Source organism: Cololabis saira, chromosome 15 (genome assembly GCF_033807715.1).
Source record: "Cololabis saira isolate AMF1-May2022 chromosome 15, fColSai1.1, whole genome shotgun sequence".
Lineage (NCBI taxonomy): Eukaryota > Metazoa > Chordata > Actinopteri > Beloniformes > Belonidae > Cololabis > Cololabis saira.
Window position 1 is genome coordinate 15,879,180 of NC_084601.1, and position 21,147 is coordinate 15,900,326.

Consider the following 21,147-nt stretch of genomic DNA (forward strand, 5'->3'; position numbering starts at 1 on the left):
AAACTGTGGCTGTCCAGACCTGCCTTTTAAATTACATCTACACCAAAACCGCAGACCCCCATACCAGACAAACTTTCCTGCCAGCCAGCCAGAAAGTCAGCCAACAACCAAATACTGTCCGATTAACACTGATCTCTCTTTCTTCTGTTTATTTCCCTTAACATCTATTTTTTATGCTTTGATGTAATAAAAAAGAAAAGAAAAAAATGCAAAAGAGTTCAGAATCCAACAACATACAGCAACATAGACAAGCACATATCACAGGCACACATATTTATGGCCCACCCCCCAAAAGCCAGTGCAAAAGCACTTGGGTAAGTGGCTTTAAAACAAGAATTTGGCTATCTCGCTCTGTGGCTGACTAAACAATCACAGACAACGGTAAAAGCTGGGCTGTAAAACCAAACTCGGCACATATGGTGGCAATGAACACACCTTTTTCTGAGTGCTTGTGGGTTAAAATCTGCTGTGGACTCCCAGACGACTTTCAACCCTGCTGCCAATTAACTGCATCCTGTAATGAGATGTAATTTTCAAATTTGAAAACGTCAACTCATTTTCATTTTACTATCGTTGGTCAGAGTAAACTTCCAGGGCAAATGTCATTGCACTCCAAATGGAAACCATGACAAGCATATCACACATAGACTGTGAATGGCGTGATTATAATTGCATGAAAAGAGAAAGATTACAGAGGGTTGCAAATTATTATTTCATGAAATCAGGCATGAGGCTGCTCCCATGCAGACGTAGGGCTCAGTTTGGTTAAATGTTGTGCACCAAGACCTTGAAACTATTGCAGCTATAACTGGAAAACTGGTTCTTCATGTCGAGTCACAGTGGACCAGAGTATTTCCCATGTGTTTCTTTGGTTTGATCATTTTGGAGCTTGTTGTTTCTTTTGTTATTTTTTTCTGCTACAACAATCCTCACCCATCCGTGTATTTGTACAATGCTCTAAAAGTACAACACAACTGTGCAACAATTAAGAGATGTTGAGAAGCAGAGTTAAAACCTTCCTGAGTTTGGTCTTGGATGGAAAAGTGTTTGCAGCAACACTTGGTTCAATTGAGCTACATCAAAGTAAAATGCTAAGACTCAAAAATGTCATGCCACTTAGATCCCCTATGTGAAACATGAAAGGACAAGATGGATAGATAAGACAGTGATGGGTGCAGTGTGTGTAGTGTGGTGATTTCTGTAGTGTTTGTGTGACTTGTGTTAGGTATTTTAATCTTGCGTGGTCCTTGATAGGAGATAGAAGGCACTTACAGTATTGGAGATTCAAAGTAAACTTACAGTACACTCTGACCTTTTCTGTTTGACAGACAATCTTCCAGAAAAGACCACTGAACAGAATATCCATCATAGTTTTCTACTGACAAAAATGCAAACATTTAGATAAATGATTACAATATAATTGGTTAAACTGATGGCAAGGAACCATGGTTTAGACTTAGCCCTCCCTCCGTTGGAGCCTTGATTGGTCCCAATCACTCGGATCTCTTTGTCTTCTTTCGCTCCAAACATGGTGGAGTTGGCCTCGTACTGAAGTAACCACTCCTGGCTGACTCCCCTCTGCCGGTTTGCTTGAGATAAAGGAACTACTTCAAGTGATCAAGAGCTACACTACGTAAATGTGGGTGATTCCTCCATATCATGCAGACTTTGCCTGCGTAAGAGTGTGAGCCAGGCCACAACATGCAAATGTTTGGGTCTTTTCAATCCATGTCCCAGTTCTCTGCAACTCCGGCAAAGGCTAAAATAAATGCTGTGTGTTACTGTGTGTGTGTGTGTGTGTGTGTGTGTGTGTGTGTGTGTGTGTGTGTGTGTGTGTGTGTGTGTGTGTGTGTGTGTGTGTGTGTGTGTGTGTTATTGTATATGAGTGTGTATGTTTACTTGTACATATACATTTATACACGGAGAGCAAGAGGTACACATAGCTGTAAATACACTTCTATAATAATAATAAAAGTGACAATATAGACATCTAAAGCAACAACAACCAGAAGGCCAGTAATAATATTAACAATCCTTGTATCGTTATTGCTGGTATTATATTTAGTAGTAGTACTACAAACAATAACAAGGGTCGTTATTGTTATCATCACCAAAAACACCGCTACCATCCTCCTCGGTTGCCCCATTTCCCCAATGGGCACGCAACCACCGGCAGGCCCCACACCACGACAGGGAGACCAGCCCGGGGCCACCACCCTCACAAGGGCCCCACTTGAGGCTTGGGCAAGAGTCCAGGGCCATCACCAGGCAACCCCATCCCAGGCCTCCCCAGACTGCCACACCCTAGTCCGTGGCACTGGAGCTGCCAAGAGCGACTGACCCAACAGACCACCACAGCTCACGAAGCAGCACCACCACTCCCACCAAAGGCAAGCAGGTCAAAAGATAAAAAGACAGGGAGAGGGGGACGGAAGGAAGAACAGGGGCAACACGACCGACAGCAGAAGGGCCGAGGGGCCCACCGCCCACCACCCACTGCTCGTAACCAACAACGCGATGGAGACAACCAAGCGGGCACAACCCACAATAAAAGGCAACACGAGGACAGCCCCATGGCATCCCCCCACACACCAGGATGCACCAGCTAGCAACAAGTCAACACACCACCGAACCCAAGTCCTTTTTCTAATTTAAAGTTTGCGTGTGTTTATTTTGGAATGTGTGTCTGATTAAAAATTTTAAAAAAAGAACAAAGAGAGATGCGTCATGCAGGGTGAACCGTCCCTGCTGCCCCAACTTCAACCCGTAGCTGAGATACAGTATGTTTTGAGTTTGTTTGTGTTCATTTTGTATGTATGTGTTAGTGAGTTCAAAAAGAATGATGTGGCGTGCAGGGTTGCAATCTTGTTATAAGTCCCTACGAGTCAACTGATGAATCTCTTGCAAACTACGGTGAATAAACACAAATGAAGAGTTCATGGCCTCTGCTTCCAGAGAACTTGGTTCATTCTTGGATACTTATGACAAAATAGGCAAGTGTCAAAGGCATTAGCATTTAAAAAGCCAACAGCTTGAGCCTGAAAATACATTTGACATCCCAATCGAGAAATAACCACAACTCAGGGGAGAGTTAGAGTAAATGCATGATTTCCTTGTATGATTTCATGGCCTAAATACAGTCATGCACACCTGTGGTTGCTTATATACAATGGACTAATGTGCCAAGTGTCTGCTGGTGGCCTCCTGTTTGCATCTGATCAAGGCTGTGAAAATATTTGGATGAGAGTGGTGTGGTCATTTCTTCCTGAAGTAAATTAAAGCCAACAGAAGAGCCTGTCACACAGACTTATGGTCATCTAGAACAAACACTGCCCCTGCTGAGTATTTACCAAGTGTTATCCCTTTGCAGCAGATGAAAGCAGGAGCAAACTGGTTATGACTGGTGAATATTTATGTTTGCACTAAAGAAATGTAAAATATTCATATTTCAACCTTACCAATGCCGTACATAGTATCAATCTGTAGAGAACAGTACAAGTTATGTATAATTCTGACTGACATTAGCACCATACAATTCATTCGTTCAATCAGTGCAACTTGTCAGAGTTTATGAATTGAAAACAAGCTCAACATTATACATAGCCGGCTGGTTGAAACATGAAACATCATGTTTGGTTGATGGTCCCTGGTTGCATCTGCACCAGATGCTTTCGGAATTTTTGACCTCTTTTCTTGGCAGCATAGCTCATTCATTCAAATCTAATGAGTAGCTAGCGAAAAAATACTAACCATCCATCCAACCATTATACCCGCTTTATCCTTTGCAGGGTCACGGGGGTCTGCTGGAGCCTATCCCAGCTAATTTTCAGGCGAGAGGCAGGGGTTCACCCTGGACAGGTCGCCAGTCCATCACAGGGCCACATATAAACAACCAGACATACTCACGCTCACACCTGCGGGCAATTTAGAATGATCAATTAACCTAGCATGCATGTTTTTGGACTGTGGGAGGAAGCTGGAGTACCCGGAGGAAACCCACGCAAGCACAGGGAGATACATGCAAACTCCACACAGAAAGACCTTGCCGGGCCTGGGAGTTGAACCAGGAACCTTCTTGCTGTGAGGCAACAGTGCTAACCACCAAGCCACTGTGCTGTCCGCAAAAATACTATTTAAAAAAAATCTTCATGCAGTTAAGTTCAGGACTTTGCAAGAGACATTCCATAAATTATAAGTTGTTGTCATGCTGGAAGAAGCCTGGACATCTTCAACACAAGGAATTAGTCGGGTAACTCTGGATTTATCTTTGATTTCCATGAGACATTACTGACAGGGACTGATGAAACTTTCTTAGGTCATGATTGGATTGGGATACAGTCAATCAGAGAAACCAGTCATGTCTCATAGACACAGAGTAAGGATATTTATAAAGGGCTGTTGTGGGTTTTATAGTAAAATCTTGTTGATCCAGTGCGTTATTACCAATTCTGCAGTCATATCGGTTGTTTTGAATGGTGGCTCTTGATCACGCGTGTATGAGTCATCTCATAAATATTACCCCACCCATTGGGATTGGTTTGGTATGTTCTGTACCACTGGATTTGGCTGTGAATGGGAGTAGTACCAGACCCATTTGTTTATTTGTTTATTTAAAAAGGATCCCCATTAGTCTTCGCCATGGGAAGACTATTCTTCCTGGGGTCCACACATAGACATACAAAAGATAATATAAAAGATGATAGTATAATAATAATATAATAACATGACAATAAAGATGACAATAATCCAACTCAAAAAGGGTGAAAAATCTTCACTACAATTCCTGAAATAATAAATTGAACCAAAAATAAAAGATTAAGTAACCAACCATCCACATCCTAAGTAGCATTATTTGCTACTATCACCAGATCTGTTCTGCTTATAAACAAGATAGTTTACACCGACTTTATAATATACTCATCCCTCTATTTATAGAAGTATAAATATATATTACATATCATAATATACTCATACTAATACAATAATAATACTACATAATATAAATCAATTTAAAAAACGGTACAAAAAGGAAGTTCTGGGAAGTTATTTGGTTGAGGAGGATTTATGTTAAGGCAATATGGTGTTTGTTAGCTGGTTAGGTGCAAAGGCACAACTAATGGGAAAATTGGTAGCCTATTAGGTAATTGCAGCTATTTATTATTAACATTTATGTTTAATTTATGATAGAGGTAACAAAGGGGCAGGGTTAAATAAGTTTTACTTCAACCTGCTCCTTTTCGGACACTGTTTTTTTCCCCCTGTTTTTATTACGTTTTTGTTGTTGTTGCTTTTTTTTCTGTATGTTTTGAATTTGTTTTAAAATCTTATATTTTTTTATGTGTTCGAAATAAACAAATCAATCAATCAATCAATCAATACATTATAATATACTCATACTTCTAAACTATATATACACTCATAGCCTACAGAGATTTACAATATATTTACTATTAAATTTATAATATACAAACAATTTGCACTATAATCACAATATATACCTCGGAGAGATCATAACTTCCTTCTGAACTACAGCCTGATTCAGTCTTCTTTTAAAACCTGACATCTTGTTTTTTGCAACTATACATGGGGGGAGATGGTTCCAGTGTGTGACTGCTCTATACATTAATGTTCTTTTCAAAGCATTGGTTCTGGGCATAGGCAGAGAAAAGTGATTACCTAGGGCCATTCTGGTTTCATAGCTGTGTCTATTATTTGTTGGTAGAAGTTGCATAAACAAGAAGCCAGGTTTGCGTAATATACAGATATTCTTTAAAAACATAATCAGGCTGCATGCTAGTGGATCCTCCACCATCATCCAAGACAGCTCAGCATGCTCTCAACATTGCTTCTGATAGAGCAGCGGAGAGCAAGGCGTGCCGCTCTGTTCTGAGTGAGCTGGAGTTTTACAAGTGCTTGTTTGGAGGCACAGGACCAAACTGTTGAGCAGTAGTCAAGATGAGACAAGACTAGAGCTTGAATTAATAATTTGATAGTTGTTTCATTCAGCAGATAGGAGTTTCTTCTAATATTAGAGATGTTTCTACTCATTTTAGACACAATATTATTAATATGATTAGACCAAGATAATGTTTCATCGACAGTCACTCCCAACAGTTTGGCTTTTTTGACCTGTTCAATGGCAACACCTTGCACAGAAATGCACAAATTAGGATCAGACCTCAGGGCATGTTTAGAACCAATAACAATACATTTAGTTTTCATGACATTTAGTTTTAGTTTGTTCTCTTCTACCCAGTTAGAAACCAGCATCAACTCTTGTTGTAGCGACTTGTTGACAGATTCAATATTATCTGCGGAGACATACATCGTGGTATCATCCGCGTAGATCGCCATATTCGCATTTTTAAGTACATATGGCATGTCATTAACAAAGATGGAATAGAGTAGAGGTCCAAGGCAACTCCCTTGTGGAATACCACTTTCCAGTGTTACAGTGTTCGAAAGAGAACCATTAAACATTACGCATTGTTTTCTGTTTGACAAGTAACTTTTCATAAAATCAACAGCCGAATCTTTAAACCTATAAGCTAATAATTTCATAAGTAATAGCTCATGATCTATAATGTCGAAAGCTGCACTAAAGTCTAACAGTACAGCTCCTACTACTAATTTCACAATGACTAATGTCATTGTGGCCTGAACAACAAAATCTTTGCCTCAGCTAAATATGATCAAACTTTTCTTGTTTTTTTTTTTTGTTTTTTTTGTCAGCTTGAATAAGCTGAGCTTGTGGTGTGGGTATTAATTTTCAAGCAAGGCAGGGATGCTGCAAGTGAGTCAGAGTTGAGGATGCAAAGAGAAAACAACAATAATGGCTTCATTTTAAATTGTGAAGTGCATAAATTAATTTTCTTCTAATTAAAGTGGACAAAATATTTCACTTATTCGAGGGCATGACAAAATAGATATTTTCTATTGACTGTTTATGCTCTATAGTCAGTATTTAATTTTTTGATTTAACGACTGGCTTGTAATTTACTTCTTTTGCCAGTAGGAGGTGCTGCAGCGCCCTCAGCGCCACTACTCCCAGCATACCTGGAGCAGAGGCTTCATTTCTAAGCTGTTTCATGACCATCTGAACACACTTTCTCTTATGTGGAGGCAACTGTTCACAGAAAATTCTTATTTTCTAGATATAAGCTGTAAATCCATTCAAGACTAGTAAAATAAACAGAAATCACTGAAAGACAAATTTTCCTTTGACATTCATGTCTATGAAGATGTAAAGCAGGTCCATAATAACTTCCTTCTTGTGTTACTTGCAGTTCTTTGCGTGTGAGAGAAGCCTGGGATGCTCGCAACCATGCTGTTGGCTCCTGTCTGTGTGCTACTGATGCTTGGGGGGCGTGTCCTGGCTGGAGGCTACCCCCCCATGCAACACATGAAGTACATGCAGCCCATGATGAAAGGGCCTATTGGACCTCCGTTTCGAGAGGGCAAGGGGCATTATATTGGTAAGTAATTCCTGTTTGTAATTTTGTAAAGAAACTGTTAAACAACTGTGCAGATGAGTAATGTCGCTTGTATTTTAGCATCTGTCAGTTGGGTGTATAGAAGTATGAACACCAGCAATTTTTAAACTGATTCAACAATAATTTAGGTCTGGACTTCAAGTACACAAATACACAGCATATGTCAGTCCGCAGCTGGGGCCTTATGGAGGCCTGATTGTCAAATGTTAGCGGAACTAGCCGCCATCTGGATGCTGTTACCCCACTGTTTATCACATATTTCCCTGGGGGGAATGTGAGGGGAATCAAAATAGTTGAAATAAAAAAAAGACCCAAGGAAGTCAGAGGGTGGTAATCATTATATATACTATATATATATATATATATATATATATATATATATATATATATATATATATATATATATATATATATATATATATATATATATATATATATATATACACTATTAGAAACTCCAAGAGTGCACAAAATATAAAGTCATGTTTTTATACTGTTTGGTATTTTAAACCTGCGATATTGGTATGAGAAAGGAGACACTTCTCTCAATTACAGTTTTTCTTATCGGAGATTCAAAGTAAACTTACACTTGGACCTTTTCTGTCCGGCAGACAACCTTCCAGAAAAGACCACTGAACAGAATATCCATCATAGTTTTCTACTGACAAAAATGCAAATATTTAGATAAATGATTACAATATAATTGGCTAAACTGATGGCGAGGAACCATGGTTTAGACTTAGCCCTCCCTCCGTTGGAGCCTTGATTGGTCCCAATCACTCGGATCTCTTCATCTTCTTTCGCTCCAAACATGGTGGAGTTGGCCTTGTACTGAAGTAACCACTCTGGGCTGACTCCTCTCCGCCGGTTTGCTTGAGATAAAGGAACTACTTCAAGTGATTAAGAGCTACACTACATAAACGTGGGTGATACCTCCATATCATGCAGGCTTTGCCTGCGTACGTGTATAAGCCAGGCCACAACACACAAATGATGTTTGTGTGTTTCTTTTTAATCCATGTCCCAGTTCTCAGCAACTCCTGCAAAGGCTAAAATAAATGTATTCCTAAAAATACATAGGTGCAAAGAGTAAACTGTCCAGATTTGGGGAGTGAGGCTTATTATGTTGAAAGCAATGGTTTTGCTGCCACTCAGTGGTCACATTTCCTCACTGCATCACCAGTAGAGTAATTCATTAAACCTCATTCCATTTAAAAACAAGGACGCAATGAAAGAGAGCTAAACAAAGCTCTTCGTTGTATTTAGTTAAAATGCCTTACCAAAGACTACTCAAATCATTGAACCCTAAGCATAGATTATTTACCACGTTACGTGATGAGCAACAAATCTAAAACCGACTTTAACTGATTCTGTTATTCTCACTAGTGGTGCAACATGTAAACCAGCCTGAGGATGGCGCCTGATGTTTGTAACTTTCAAGTTACAGTAAAAGGGACATGAGATAACCTGTCTTCACTGACCAATTAAATGGTACTTATTAAACACATACAGATGTAGATTTTGATGTCACTGACACACTCAGAAAAAGTTGATGGAATCATATAAATCATATACACTAGTATTAGACTTCCCTGCCTTTTAACTTTTAGAAAATATGGGAACTAAGGATGCAAATTGTTTCCATTTTGCAAGAGAAATCTGTTTATTGTTGCTGAGTTCAATATTTCAGCTGCTCAGCGGTCCGTGGATGTGCTTGTCTGGTTCTTGTCTTCATTATCCGTTTGTAATGGGACACAGATCTGGACTGCAGGCAGTCTTGTCAACAAATGCATGCTTATTATGCATCTATGAAGCAAACATGTAATGTAAAATGACTTTTCCTGTCACCTCATCTCTCCCATGTTCCAACATCAACCTCTGCATCAGTGGCACCTTTACATGCATGCAGGTCCCCCATGCCATAGATCCACATTCATCCCCTCATACATATTGGTAACAGCCTGGATTGTCTTACTCATCTTTGACACATAAAAGCCAACATCCATTTTTCCCCAAAAGCTAAAAGATGTGCTCATCTGACCGCAGAATGTGTCTCTGCCATCTTTTTGTCCATCTGCGAGGAGTTCATAGCCAGAGAGCTGGGCAGTATTTCTGTACAGGGGTGAAATGTCGGGTTATATTCCTGGGTGCAGCAGCAGACTGTGATGTTTGAAAATGGTTTTCAGAAAATTTCCAAAGCTGGTGAGGACATTTTGATCATAGTGACACCTCAAGACTCCAAGGTCATGCGCAACCATCAGTGATTTCTGGCTTTGCCTGAATCGTTTCTTTGTATTGTGCACAGCAGAAGTTCTAACCGGTGTTTGATTTCAGAAATACTAATGTTCAAATGGGAGCATTCAGTCAGTTAGGAAACATTTTTATTTCTGCACTCAGAAATATATATTTTTTTTAATCCAAAAATGATATTCTCTGTCTTTTCCTGCTATTTGTAAACACCCATCTAACAGCTAATTTGTGGTCCACAATTCTGTGGAAATGTGGAGTAATAATATTACCACTGTAATGCTTGTTCAAAAAGTTTGATTATAATTTGGCTGCAAAATATTATCCTGTATGCTAAAAGATGCAATAATTGCTTGTGGTATAAACTTTATTGAATAACATTTAATGAGAAAGTTTTGTCAAAAAAAATCTTTCCTTAAGCAGGTGTTAAAAATTAACTAAATACAACCCCAGGGGAACAATAACACATTTTATTTTACACAAACGCAAGCTAGCATACAGACACGATGTGTGAAAACTGAGTACACCCTTAGCGCTCCAGGAAATAAGAGGAAAAGTGACAGCCAAGTCCTGCTAATGAAATGCAATTGATCAGTTGATTATCTGCAAATGTGACCACTTCTATAGAAGCAGACATTTCGCCAGACTGCTGGTTTCAAGCATTCAGGTGTTTGTTAACACAACGCCAAGAAAGAAAGACATCAGCAACTGTTGCTGACCATCAGTTTAGGAAGTGTTGTAAAACCATTTACCAAGTCATTTGAAGTCAATCCTTCTACTGTACAATGAGAAATATTATTGACTTTTAAAAAAACATACTGGACAGATGCCAGTCTTTCCAGGAATGCACATTCCAACAATTTTATTTTAGGATCAGACCACGCAGTTGTCAGAGAAATTATAATGAAACAGAAAAAACAACAAACAACCTCAAGGGGTATAACAGAGGCTGTGGGTCTCACTTAGCAACGTAGTGAAAACACCAACATTAATAAAACAAAAATCCTCTGATTATAGTGGGTCAAAGTGCATTTACAAACAAGCGGGGGGCTACTAATCAACAGGCCTTGATGACCTGATCCCAATCCACTGTGCAGACCTCTATAAGAGTTGGTGTTTTGGCAGTTTGCCTGGACCACATGTACACTTGGTTTTCATCGACTGAAAGGCATTCAGATGTGTCTTAAACTAATACAAAGAGAGAAAGAGATCAGCAATGGATGGAGCAATAATTAGAGAAGCCATGACTGCTGCACAATGATCTGAAAAGGCAAATCAATCTCCAAACTGTTTGGTCTCTAATGTCCTACAGTGATAAACACCGTTCCCACTTGGAAAGCATTCAAGACAGTTGCCATTATTCACAGGGGTGGGCGTGTCAGCAGAGTTACCCCAAGCTCAGGCCATGCAATGGTCAGCGAAAAACACAAACACCCAAGAGTCTCTTTACAGGCCCTAAAGGCCTCACTGAGAATGTAAAATGTTATAGACCATAACACCACATTTTGAAAATGACTGAAAAAGTATGTTTTGATTGAAGGGTTGCCATGTTCTAAAAAGAACATCAAGGGGTAATGATGAGGACTTGTTTGCAGTCACAAGAGCTAGGAGCTGGATGGACCATATGGTCCTCTGAATATCAAAATAATCTAGAGGCAAATGGGATGCTTTCTCTCCAAAAGCTAAAGATTGGCCGAAATAGGATTGTGACGTAAGACAAAGATATAAGCGAACTAGAATTCCTGAACTTGGAAAAGATCAAGGTGTGGCACAGTTCCAACCTCTTGCCTATTAAATGAACATGGTACGACTCTGAGATATGGAACATCTGTGCACAAACAAATCCAGTAGAACTCAATGAACTGAAGCAATGCTGCCATGAAAAATCCTATTCAACAATGCAATAGACTGATGATGTCATTAAGAAAATTATCACTTAATTATGGTTGTGGGAATTCCTAGACAGACAAAAACTGCTCTGTTGAACCTTTTCTACAATATATGAATACAAATACAAGAAAACCTGCGAGGATTGACTGGACATTCTATCTTTTGGGTCTTCATAAAGATCATGACAACTTGCGCTGTACATCTAGTGGCAAGAATGGAACATTTTGAAAAGGAACTGTTAAACAAGGGGAAATTGCCACTACATACATATTCTATTGTCTGCTTTTTGTCAAAGTTAATATGAACAAATGTAATCTGATAATTGTGATAACTAAGAAAACTTTAGTACAATACAGTTATTGGAGTAAAAGAAATAGCATATTTTGTTTTTTTCACTTTTCACTTTGACCCCAAGGAGTTTGAAGGATTTTTGTTAATTTCTTGGACACATTATTATGCTAACAAATTGATGGTTTTTCTCTTTTTGTTTTTCTAGATATGCCACCCATGATGGAAGTGAAGGGAGAACCAGGCCCCCAAGGGAAACCTGGACCAAGAGGCCCCCCTGGGACACCTGGAATACCAGGAAAACCTGGACTGGGGAACCCAGGTCTCAATGGACAGCCAGGCCCCCGGGGGCCTTCTGGATTACCAGGAATGGGTAAGCCTGGACTTCCAGGTCTCCCAGGAAAGAATGGGCCAAAGGGAAACCCAGGATTTACGGGCGAGGTTGGACCTCGTGGTGAACCAGGTCCCCGTGGACTTGCTGGGCAGCCTGGCCTTCCTGGTCCAGCTGGGATCTCTCTAAATGGGAAACCTGGGCTTCCAGGTATGAGAGGTCCCACTGGGACTCGTGGTGACCAGGGAATAAAGGGTAGTCCTGGCCAACCAGGTGACCGTGGACATAAGGGTGAGAATGGAAATGGAAAGCCAGGAATACCAGGTATGGTTGGTACTCCAGGAGAGAAAGGCAATACAGGACAACCTGGTCTTCCAGGTATTGGCAAACCAGGACTAAGAGGTTTGCCTGGACAGCCTGGTCTTAAAGGTGATCACGGACTACCAGGGGATCGAGGAGAACCAGGCGAGGCTGGGGGACCAGGTCCACAAGGTCTCCCGGGGCCGGGTGTGATTGGGAAGCCTGGTTTAGATGGACTTCCAGGGACACCAGGTATACTTGGCCCAAAAGGTGAACCTGGGCTCAGAGGAAATCCTGGACTTCCTGGGACTCCTGGTTATGGAAAACCTGGTTTAAGTGGGCAAAAAGGAGAAAAGGGTCATAGTGGATTTCCTGGTCTCCCAGGAGACAAAGGAGAGCAAGGATTGATAGGCCCAGTTGGGGGACAAGGTCTTGATGGACAACCAGGATCATCAGGACTTCAGGGTCCAATGGGACTACCAGGAAAACATGGAATGCCAGGGCAGAGGGGAGAAAAAGGGCCACAGGGCCCTCCAGGACTGCCTGGCCTTAGAGGCGACCAAGGACAAATTGGACCCTCTGGAAAACCTGGTATCAATGGGGAAAAAGGATTCCCTGGACCTAATGGTCTTATTGGTAAACCCGGACCCAAAGGTGAGCCAGGAAGTTCTGGCATACCTGGAAATTCAGGAATGACAGGTGCCCCAGGACCTAAAGGAGAGTCAGGGTTTTTAGGGTCTCCTGGCCCCAGGGGTCAGTCTGGCATTCCTGGTCTTCAGGGACCAATGGGTCCCATGGGTCCTCAAGGTGTACCTGGCACAAGGGGTGAACCTGGACTTCCAGGCCCTCCGGGGCTGGGTAAATTGGGTGATAAGGGAGCAATAGGTCCACAAGGTCCTCCAGGGAAACCAGGCCCATCTGGGCTCAACGGTAACCCTGGCCAACCAGGTCTTCCTGGACCCCCTGGACCTCCAGGAAATGGCCAAACAGTTGTTGCAGGAGCAACGGATACAGGTTTGGGTGGGGAGGAAGTACCAGGGGACAGGAAAGGACCTGTATACAGTCAGGTTCCACTCTCGGCCTCTCTAGCCCCAGCCTTCACAGCCATTCTCACCACACCATTCCCTCCTTCTGGCATGCCAATCAAATTTGATAGGACCCTTTACAATGGGCAAAACGCCTACAGCCCTTCTACTGGCATCTTCACCGCTCCTTTATCAGGTGTCTACTACTTTGCATACCACATGCATGTAAAGGGAACTAGCCTCTGGGTGGCGTTGTACAAGAACAACGTACCAGCCACTTATACCTATGATGAATACAAGAAAGGTTATATGGACCAAGCATCTGGTAGCGCTGTGCTAGATTTGAAGGAGGGTGACCAGGTATTCGTCCAAATGCCCTCAGATCAGGCAAATGGTCTTTATTCGACAGAGTATATCCACTCCTCCTTCTCAGGATTCTTGCTCTGTCCTACATAACCCTGTCCTTTCCTTTAAACATGTTCCTATATTAGCACCTCAGAGCAGCCCCAAACCTAAGACACCTGCAGAAACACAAAACCCCAAAATGTCTCAATAATATTGCCAATACCATGTCTGGTTCACCCTCAACAACAGTGAAAGAAACAAACAAACAAACAAACAAAAAACTAAACCATAAGAAACTTTGTGAATGAAACAACGAAAGTTTAAAAAGCAGGGGGTGGGTATTCATACTGTGTTCTTTATTTCAGTGTCCTTCAAATGTATGTTTTGGGTTGTATTTTATGTTGGTGGATTTTTTTTTTTTTAGCCTATATTATTTTAATTATTAAATTGTCATAATTTTATTATTATTATTATTTGCTCCTTGTCATCATCGTTGTTGTTGTGTATTGGACTCAGACTATTAAGTGCCTTACTTTGTAATGTGCTAGTAACAGACCTTCCCATGTGACTGCACATCCTGCCCTCGTGCTCTGAGATTAGGACGACATCACCAAACCTTGGGGCGGTGATTGGTTCCCTGGCTGCAGTCACGTCTAATGCGTGTTATTTAAACCATGAATGGCAATCCTACCATAAACATAGGAAATACAGAACACTTACACCGTAGAAAAACAAGACAATTGGTGCTTTCTTAGTGTTATGACCCCTTTTTGGGTATGCGAAACAACTGCTACATTAAAGTTATTAATTATTTTTTTGTGTGTATTTTTCATTAAGAGGAAGATAGATATTTTGACCTTTAGTTAGTTCATGCACCGGTTTGGGTGCTGATTCTTAGTTCCTTTCTATATTTAAAATCCAGCTATTTTAAATAATACATGTCTATTCTTCTAATTTCTTGAACTTTCAATCCAACAAATTTGATATTGGATACTGATTTAACCTAACAGTATTTACTATTTAGATTATTGGATCTATATTGCCCTTTTAAAGCGGATCAGCACTGTCATACAGAGATGATACCTTACGCCTTATACTTCAGGATGAATTAAAATGACGTATGTCTTCTGTCAATGTTTACACGGCACAGAGTAGATTCTGAAAGGAAGCTGATAAGGATTGTAAAAACACCTGTGAAGTTGGATCAACAACCTGTTTCTCATATAGTGATTTAATTCCGCCCATTTGCAGTGCATGCCACATGAACATGCTGCAGGTATCCACATCACTGAGTGCTAGTGATAACTTTAATCTAAATTACTATGTGAGAAAAGGTTCATTGCCATTAATAACAAATAAAACACACACTCCTTGCCAAGGCATGAATGCCTAACCCTTTGCTTGGCAACTAAAAGCATTTTTTTTTTTGGCTCTAGTGGCTTGCATGAGGGCAACAGCCTCTGTAAATGGCGCCCGCTCAACCTGACAGAGCTATCCAGTGCCCCACATTAGTTGTAATCCTGAATGAAATGACTTTCTGTTCATTTCCAAACCATTATGTCAAGACAAAAAAAAAAAAAAAAAAAACAACCCACCCCCCATCCCAATTTGTTTATTTTAATTGAAAAGCTGTGGCTACAAAGACAGGATGTTTCAGAACTGAACCATGTCCAGGAATACATTTAGAAGTGAAATGCACCTTTAGGAATAAGCAAAGGGACTGACTGAGGCCCGTAGGTTGCGAAATACAGTTTGCATAACAATTAACAAGCCCCTGGCAGATTTCTGGGAGAGGTGGCAGGTCAGAGGTAAAGAGCTGTTTATTTACTCATTTCCGTTGGATGAAGTATTAAAGATACACTCTGCGTGGGCTGTGCTTTTATGTTCTACAGGTGTAACCTTCTGTGTCTCTTTGTGTCTATATGTGTGTGTGTGCGCTTGTGTTTGTATGGGGCTGAGTCATGCTGTCCTTTTGGCATTCAGGCCATGAATACTTCAGCAAAGATAATGATAAACTTGAACGGAGTTATGAAACCTTAGTAAAAGCTTATGGTCCTGTCAGGCAAGGAAGCTTTACATTTCACCCACCTGAATATTTTGGCCTCATTTGTGCTTCGCAACATCCTCACGAGACGGTCAGTTCACAATGCTTGAATCGTGCATTTGCAACGAAAGAACGAGTTACGCAAATAGACGATAAGTGTGACATGAGAAATAGTAACAAATGAATTGGCATTATGGAGATGATGTTGAAAAGATGGCGTTTATGGCTTTGTTGCAAATTCATAAATGGAATAATGTCCAATAATCAAACCGAGAAAAGAACAAAGAAGACATACTATGAAGTGTACAAAATTTGTTGTAGTTGGAAAAACTGTTGTGATGAAATAATAAGATGATGTGACTGTCTGTGCCTTTGCCTGTTTCCGCTCAGACGAAACTTTTCTTTAACTTATGGCACCCAAATGTTTTCTACACTGAACTACATCTACCTTACACCATGATGGAGGGCTGTCGGTGCACAGGAGGATAGTGCTGAATATGTTGACCTTTGCAATCAGAACGAATGTATACTGTTTGGCCAATTTATTACTACATTGCTGTGTCACTAAACTCCAGCTCTTTAAGTTGTTTTTGCGAAACTGTGCAAGGATTAGGCCTAATCAGTATTTTACATCTATGTAATGCACTTAACTCTTACCCTCTTTATATGATAACGTGAACACACCTACAACTGCTATGTAAATGTATTATTATGTGAGAGTATGCGGCATTCCAAGGCTTATTATGTACTGTCTATTGCCTTTTTTTTGTCAACTTCTAATTTTGAAAATATGGTTGATGAGATTTACATGTGCTTATTCCCCTCTGCTTTTTGTTTTCATAGACAATGTCACTTGCTTGCTGAGTTTGCCTTATGTGCAAATCATTTAACAAGTGTCAGTAAGATCCATGTATCATACCAATCATAAATAATTACTTTGAGCTGTTTCCTGTTTTTCTTTGTTAAAAAAAAAAAAAAAAAAATCACAAAAACCTTGCTTCGGTTCTTAAGGGATATTTGTTTGTTTTAGCTTCAGTTAACACAAACTGCCATTCCCATTTGCACATGAAATTAATGAAGATGTATTTATACATTTATGATAATTTAATGGGGATGCCTAAACCGACCACCGAAGCCTTGAACATATAAATGGTGTTTAATAGCATTGAGCATTTACAATATGTAGTTAGCTTTCTAGAGTTGTTTGTGAAGGATTATTTGTGGACTCTTATTTTGTATTTTTGTCATGTACAATGTATCAGAGTATAGTTTTGTTTTGTTTTTTTGGGTCATATATGGCTACTGCGTGCACTCTGCAATAGAATTTGGGTATGAAATGCACTCCTTTTGATTGAAAATGTTTGTCTGCTTATACAAAATCTGCAGTACTTGATTGTATTGATATCACATCAATAAAAAAACTTTCTTGTATACTGGTGTCAGTCCTCAATTTCTACACAGAGTTTGACTGTATAATAAAGTAAATGCAAAATATCTAGAATAAATTCATCAGTCACTGCTGTATATTTTCCTATCAACATCTACTGAGAACCTAAATTGAACAATAGTCCCTTTTCTTCTTCTTCTTTCTTCTTCTTCAGGTTCTAATTTGATACATAACTGATTTAGTTTGGAACGGTCTTGCAGGTAACGAGATTGACACTAGAGGGAGATGTAGCACTAAAGGCAAAACGGTATATAAAGCCTCTTATGCGTTTGGAAGATCGGTCTGATCTTAATTATGCAGTGTATGGCCTGATCTGCCAGAAAACTTTACATTTTATCGACATTTGTCAGTTCAGGTGATCAGAAGTTCAGTTGAGGTAAACTATATGCGTCTTTGGTCTGAGGGATTTGCTTTGATATTGAAAAGTGCATTATGTGCGCTAATACTAAATAGAGCATTGCAAGTAAAGTAAATGTATAAACCTTTTTTATGTATTTATTTATTTTCTTAAACAAAAGAAGTGGGTCGACCAGGCGTGGGTCTCTAGAATCTCCATAAACTATAATAAGCACACCTGAAGCTACTTGAATTGTGATTGGGTGAGAACATGGCACAAGATCTATATTTAAAATAATAGAAATCATTAGAACATATCATTTTTAAGGATATGTTAAGGGATTATACCATAACATCCTTAAGGATGATAAGGGTAAGGATTACAGCATATCATCCTTGAGACATATCCTTAAGGATGATATGGAACATATCATCCTTGGATGATATGTTCTAAATTTCTGGAACTATCGTCATCGTGGTGAGCTGTCATCACTCACCCGGATTCTTCTTACGTCTTACTGACGTGCGACCCTCCGTGTTGCGTTTGCGGAGTCCCGGTAAAACCAGCCATCTCGTTAAACCGCTTCGACGTGCATAGCCGTGCTTTTTATAGAAATGATCTGCTGCTCGAATTCACGTCGATGAAAGTGTTGACTGAGACAAACCGAAGAGAAAAATCGTGTAAATGAAAATAAGTCAGAATATTAAAATACAACCCTCAAGACTAAAGTTTCAGTAGGCCTACAGCATGTCTAAATTAATGTGTTTAGGCGTTTTCCATATTTGTAAAATCTACGAAAATTGTTCTTTTTTGTGTAAATAACGTCTTGGTACAAAGTGCCAGGCAGTCACCATTGTAAAACTGTTTTTACAATGATGTCCGCCTCAACAACAGTTAATATAATGGGCTATGTGATAGTTCAGATCCCATTCTCTTCAGTTTTAGGGTTGCCAACCGTCCCTTGAAAAACGGAATCGTCCCGTATTTATAAACTAAAGTCCCGTATTGAGCTGAAAAGGGACGCACTTTATCCCGTATTACTGTGAGAGTCAAAAAATAGTCATAAAATGCCAATGGAAAATGGCATTGAGCTGTCGAGTTCATAAGTTATTGTTTTCTATTTACAACTGTAGCCTACAGTCATGGCCTTTGAGGCACAAATATGTTTACAAGTTTTCTACAGACTTTCTGTTATTGCACTTTTGTCATTTACACTAAAAATGTGCACTATTACAGAATGGATGTTCTACTTTCTTTCTATTGTTTTGTATAAATATATATAATTTTAAGTTAAGCAGGACAGGTTTCTGTTTAAGAAAAAAACGTATTTTATTCAGTTCATTTTGTTATTTTGTATTAAAGTGGATAATAATTTGTTTTCTATGTGTTCATGGCATTCAGAAATATGCATCTAATTCAATTCAGGTTTGAGTCAAATAGTTAAAAAATCGTTTCACTCACAAAGGGGCTAAAAAAATTCACCACGCCAGGAAGAGTGAAGGCAATCGAGTTGGCCGTCCCTGCCGATGAGGTCCCCATTATTTATTTTACAAGGAGTTGGCAACCCTAGTAATGATACATAAAAAAAACGACCCCAAAACTCCTCACCAGTTTACAGGGTCACTGTTTATCCGACTGTAAAAGTGGTTGAATTTAACAACATGTCGTCGCGTCAACGCGTTAAATACAGTGTTGCCAACTCCTCAGTAAGGAAAGTCGCTATTGGCTGTCCCAAAAGTCGCTAGAAGTCGCTAAATGACGTCATCGCCTAATTTGCATAATTGTCCATTTGCATATAACTGTAATAGACGCTGTAGGAGAGAGGAATAACGTCTTGGGAGAGACAAAAGTGAGTAAAAAACACCCTAAATATGTTTAGAAACTACAAATGTACAAAAATAATTTCAACATTAACAACATTTAATGATTTTAATGCTTTGTCTAGATCCACATTACACACATCAGTTTTGTCCTGTATTGTTAAATGTTATAACCGCAAATTTAATCAAAAGATTGTTATGTAGGGTGAAATTGCTAGCTCTACAACCAACCAACCCTCCTCCTTTATCCGGGCTTGGGACCGGCAAAGTGACCCAAAAGACACACTCTGGCAGAGTTACTTAAGTTTTTTTTTTTTCATAGTTTTTTTTTTTTTTTTTTTAGGGGGGTTTGTTTAGTTTTCGTTTATAACTTAATACTCCACTTACCTGTAGGAGCCTACAACAAGTCACAGTAAACCATGAACATAATTTGAAACAACAATAACATGTTTAACATTTTTTTTGTATAGACTGTTGTAACTTGACAACATTAACAATCTAAATGGACCAAAAACAGACAACAGAAAAAAGCTGTCAGTGGCAAAGAAAATGATAACTAGTTTGGCCCTAATTCAGGTTAATTGTATTTTACAGATTCCTCGGCCTCCACACACACACACACTGTCTCTGCGTCGATTTAACGCGAAACCATAAATCAGGCTTTACCCATTCATTTATGTGCGCTCGGCGCAGAGCGGAGCTCAGCGGCGGACGAGAGGCCGAATTGAACATTGTTTCCAAAACACCAGATAAGTCTCCAATAACACTAGAAAAAGTCGCTAGATTTGTCGCTAGTCGCTTTTTTGAAAAAAAAAAAAGTCGCTATAGGGGTCTGAAAAGTCGCTAAATCTAGCGACAAAGTCGCTAAGTTGGTAACACTGGTTAAATATTGTTTATGGACGTATTTGAACTAGGGCTGTTCGATTAATCGATTTTAAATCGTAATCGCGATTATGTAATTAGAACGATGTTAAAACGTTAAAATCGTAAAATCGATTTTTCACTTTTTTTTTTTTTAACCTTGTCTGCACACATATTAATGATTGATACCATATTAATGATTGATGGAAATACCTCTCAATACCTGCGACAAGTGCCCCATGGGAGAGGCTCTTTAGTGTAGGAGGGGGCGTTGTAACATGCCACCGGGCATCCCTCAAGCCAGATGCGGTAGACCAGCTTGTGTTCCTTGCAAAAAACTTGCAAATGTGAACAGCAAATGTAATGACTGACATTACACACCTCTACCTCCTTCATGGGTTGCATTATTATTTAGCATGCAAAGACCCAGTTTAGTTTAATTAGAAAATGTCTTGTTTTATTTAATTGGAAATATAACTTACTGTATGTTTGCAAGTGCTGATTTGCTGATTTTTTTTTTCAGAGATAAAACTTTATATTTTATTATATTTTTTAAAACTTTTTTTCAACTTATTTTACAGAGTTTTGCACTTTATTCATTCATTTTTGGTTTAATAAGAGCAAAGTTTGCACTTAAAGCCCAATGGGGCAAATGTTCAATAAAAAAACAGCATATTTGAAATCATTTCATTGCCTTTTGTCAATTCAAAAAATAATCG

At 39.5% G+C, this 21,147-nt stretch overlaps 1 protein-coding gene across 3 annotated transcripts in view; it reads left to right on the top strand.

Annotated features, from left to right (window-relative positions):
- col8a2 (collagen, type VIII, alpha 2) overlaps window positions 1-17,394 on the top strand; it is a 65,451-nt gene extending 48,057 nt beyond the window's left edge. For all 3 annotated transcript variants that reach the window (XM_061740980.1, XM_061740978.1, XM_061740979.1), the window contains exons 2-3: window positions 7,287-7,475; window positions 12,127-17,394. In XM_061740980.1, coding sequence (XP_061596964.1) covers window positions 7,313-7,475; window positions 12,127-14,030 — 2,067 coding nt within the window. In that variant the 5' untranslated portion in view covers window positions 7,287-7,312 and the 3' untranslated portion in view covers window positions 14,031-17,394. The remainder of the gene's footprint in view (window positions 1-7,286; window positions 7,476-12,126) is intronic.
- The last annotated feature ends 3,753 nt before the right edge of the window (window positions 17,395-21,147 follow it).